Source organism: Triticum dicoccoides, chromosome 3B (genome assembly GCF_002162155.2).
Source record: "Triticum dicoccoides isolate Atlit2015 ecotype Zavitan chromosome 3B, WEW_v2.0, whole genome shotgun sequence".
Classification (NCBI taxonomy): domain Eukaryota; kingdom Viridiplantae; phylum Streptophyta; class Magnoliopsida; order Poales; family Poaceae; genus Triticum; species Triticum dicoccoides.
Genome location: NC_041385.1, coordinates 663,311,168 through 663,313,908, shown reverse-complemented (window position 1 = coordinate 663,313,908; position 2,741 = coordinate 663,311,168). Strand labels below are relative to the sequence as shown.

General features: G+C 51.7%; 1 protein-coding gene across 1 annotated transcript; it reads right to left on the bottom strand.

The window, feature by feature from the left end:
- Nucleotides 1-736: 736 nt before the first annotated feature.
- LOC119281776 (NAC domain-containing protein 90-like) lies at nucleotides 737-2,390 on the bottom strand. Its single transcript, XM_037562212.1, has 3 exons — nucleotides 1,917-2,390; nucleotides 1,488-1,834; nucleotides 737-1,187 (listed from the first exon to the last, which is right to left on the bottom strand). The coding sequence occupies exons 1-3, from the start codon at nucleotides 2,071-2,073 to the stop codon at nucleotides 927-929; spliced, it is 765 nt and encodes a 254-aa protein (XP_037418109.1). The 5' UTR covers nucleotides 2,074-2,390; the 3' UTR covers nucleotides 737-926.
- Between the last annotated feature and the right edge of the window lie 351 nt (nucleotides 2,391-2,741).

The window sequence follows — 2,741 nt, the reverse complement described above, 5'->3', positions numbered from 1 at the left end:
CCCAGCCTCCTCTTTCAGAAAAGCAAGGCACTTGGGCAGTCCATGATGTGCATGCACGGGCTGGTACGTGTATGCGAATACCTCTTTTGTATTATAGTGTTTACTTTCCCCCCTTAATTTTACTAGTTTTCCGAACATGTGAAACCAGAGCTAGATAAGGGGCCATATCTAAACTGTTTTGGAAGCCAAAAGTCAAACTTCTCTGATTTCAGAATTTAAAGATCAAAATTAAACTTGGAAATTGTTTTCAGATTAAATGTAGATTTTTTTTCACTTTTGTTGTTCCTTGAGGCAACTGGAATTTCTTTTAATAGTTCATACATACGCACATACACTCATTCCTATGAAGGTACACACGTCTCACCCCTATGAGCATCTCCGAGAGATTGAGCTAACATATTATCTTGATATTCACGAAGTAGTCATACACGCATTCATAGTCAATGGGAACATCTCCTCCCGCTGAACGCACATCGCCGAAGGCCTGAAATAAATTCAAGAAAATGCAAGCACCAATGTCAAATTTAGGAGTTGAACGCTGGTGGGATGGGGATATCACTGTCTTCCTAACCATCGAGTCACATGTTGGTTTCCCGAGGCAACTAAGATCAAAGGTAGAGTATTTCGAAGTTGATGCTAAGAACCATCGGATGTAACCACTGCGTGCAAGTGCATAGGGAGAGGTATTCATCAAATGGATATGCATGTCCATTGGTAAATGGTTATTTCAAATAAATCGACTAAGAAATAGTCACTTCCCTTCTCCCCCTTTTCCCTGTTACAGTTTCACAGTACAAACTAGCTAGTGCTCAAATTCATAGACCATTTTTTGTCCAGAATTTTATGTTTTACAGATTTAGATAGAGCATAATCTATCAATGGAGACGAAACTACTCAAGATTCGATCTGCGAAACGAATGCATAATCTAGTCCGTAGGCGAGTAGAGAAGAGCAGCCAATGTGGCAATATCGTCTCCGTATGGATCACCGTCAGCTCCCTCCATCAGCTCCTCCTCAAGCGGCTGCATGGATCCACCGGAGCCGTCACCGTCGCCGGGCGACGCAGTGGCTGCCGTGGATGGCCCAGGAATGTCACCGCGTGCAGCAGCTGCAACCGGCCGTCGATCGAACTGCCGCAGTGTCCCCGATTTGGTGTAAAGTCGACACAAGCTGAACTCGCTTCTCAGCTACAAAACAATACAAGTTCACATCAGACTACAGATTCGTAAAATAATTAAGTTTCTGAAATATATGCATGAATAGCGTATTAACAAGGTGCAATAACAAGGTGGGGCTGTCATGATGAGCATCCCAGTTGATGGCACTATCTAAGCACATCACACACACAATCCGAAACCTATGCCTAGATGAATTGCTAGTTGCGAGCTGCTTTTCGATCGGCACTTATCCGGCGCCAAAGTGACAGCCATGTCTGTCTGATTCATATGGAGATGGACATATCACATATGAGTGGCATCGAGTATTACCTGCGGAGGGAGGTTCGGTACCGGTGGCGCAGCGGCGTGGGGACCCCCGGTTGCCGTGGGTGCGCCGGCGCCGTCGTCGTGGTGCTCGTGCTGGAATGCCCTGTACTCGTTCATTTTCCACTTGGTCTTGGTCCCGGACGGCGCGCGGCCGCGGTAGAACACCATGGTCTTCCTCAGCCCGATGGGCCGGCGGTCGGCGGAGTAGACGACCCCGGGCGTGCCCGCCGCCTTCCAGTACCCCGACGGCGTGGTGCGGCTGGGCCGCCCGCCCCGCGCCTCCCGCTCCTGCCGCGCGCAGAAGTAGAACCACGGCTCCCCCTCGCCGCCGCACAGCCTCTCGTGGATCTCTGCGTATGTGCGCAGGTGAGAGGCAGGATGACGCAACGCACTGTACGTACGTAGGAATCCGTATATGATCGATGGTTCTACCTGAGAGCTGCAAGGGGTCGACGGAGTAGACGTCGACGACGGGGATGACGCGCTCGATGTCGCCGCGGCTGCCGTCGAGCTTGTTGCGCAGGTAGAAGCATATAAGCTCCTCCTCCGTCGGGTAGAAACGGTACCCCGGAGGCAGCCCGTCAGCCATGACAGTCTCCGGCGTATATATGTAGCCGGCCGGCCACGGCCAGTCTCGGCCTTGTCGGCGGGTAAGTTTACGAAGAAGGCCCTAATAACGACTAAAGCCGCCGGTGAGATCCCTAGACAGCTGCTTGATCGACTGGGAGCTGATCGCCAAACTAGTTGAGTTGGGACTCGGGATTTGTGGGTTGGTGAGGGGAGGTGTGAGCGCGTGCGCTCTCGCATGTATATATGGGGACGCACGCGCGGGAGGTGGATCATGTCATGGTTGACACCGGGCGACGACGCTGAGCTGCTTGCTGGGGCGGCGAAATTTCTCATGGCTGGCGTGGTGTGGTGGGAGTGGGGGCGCCGGAACCAGGAGAGAGAAGGCGGGGACGTGGCCGGGCTGGTTAGTTTAGTGGTGGGGAGGACTTGGTCAGGAAAGTCGCGAGTTTGCCCTTCACATCTTCCTTCTTTCAGTACCATTAGTGCACCTTTAATCATGGTGGACACGGGATTTAACTCGGTTTGCTCCTGCAGATGGCGTCACCCAGTCACTGCTCATGACGTGGTGGAACACTGTTGGCCGAGACCTATTCTTAGAGCAACCCTAGCGAGTCCGTAAGTCCGTAGCCTCCAAAATCGTTTTGGAGCACCTTCCATAATTTTTGAAGGCTGTGGAGATAATGTGCA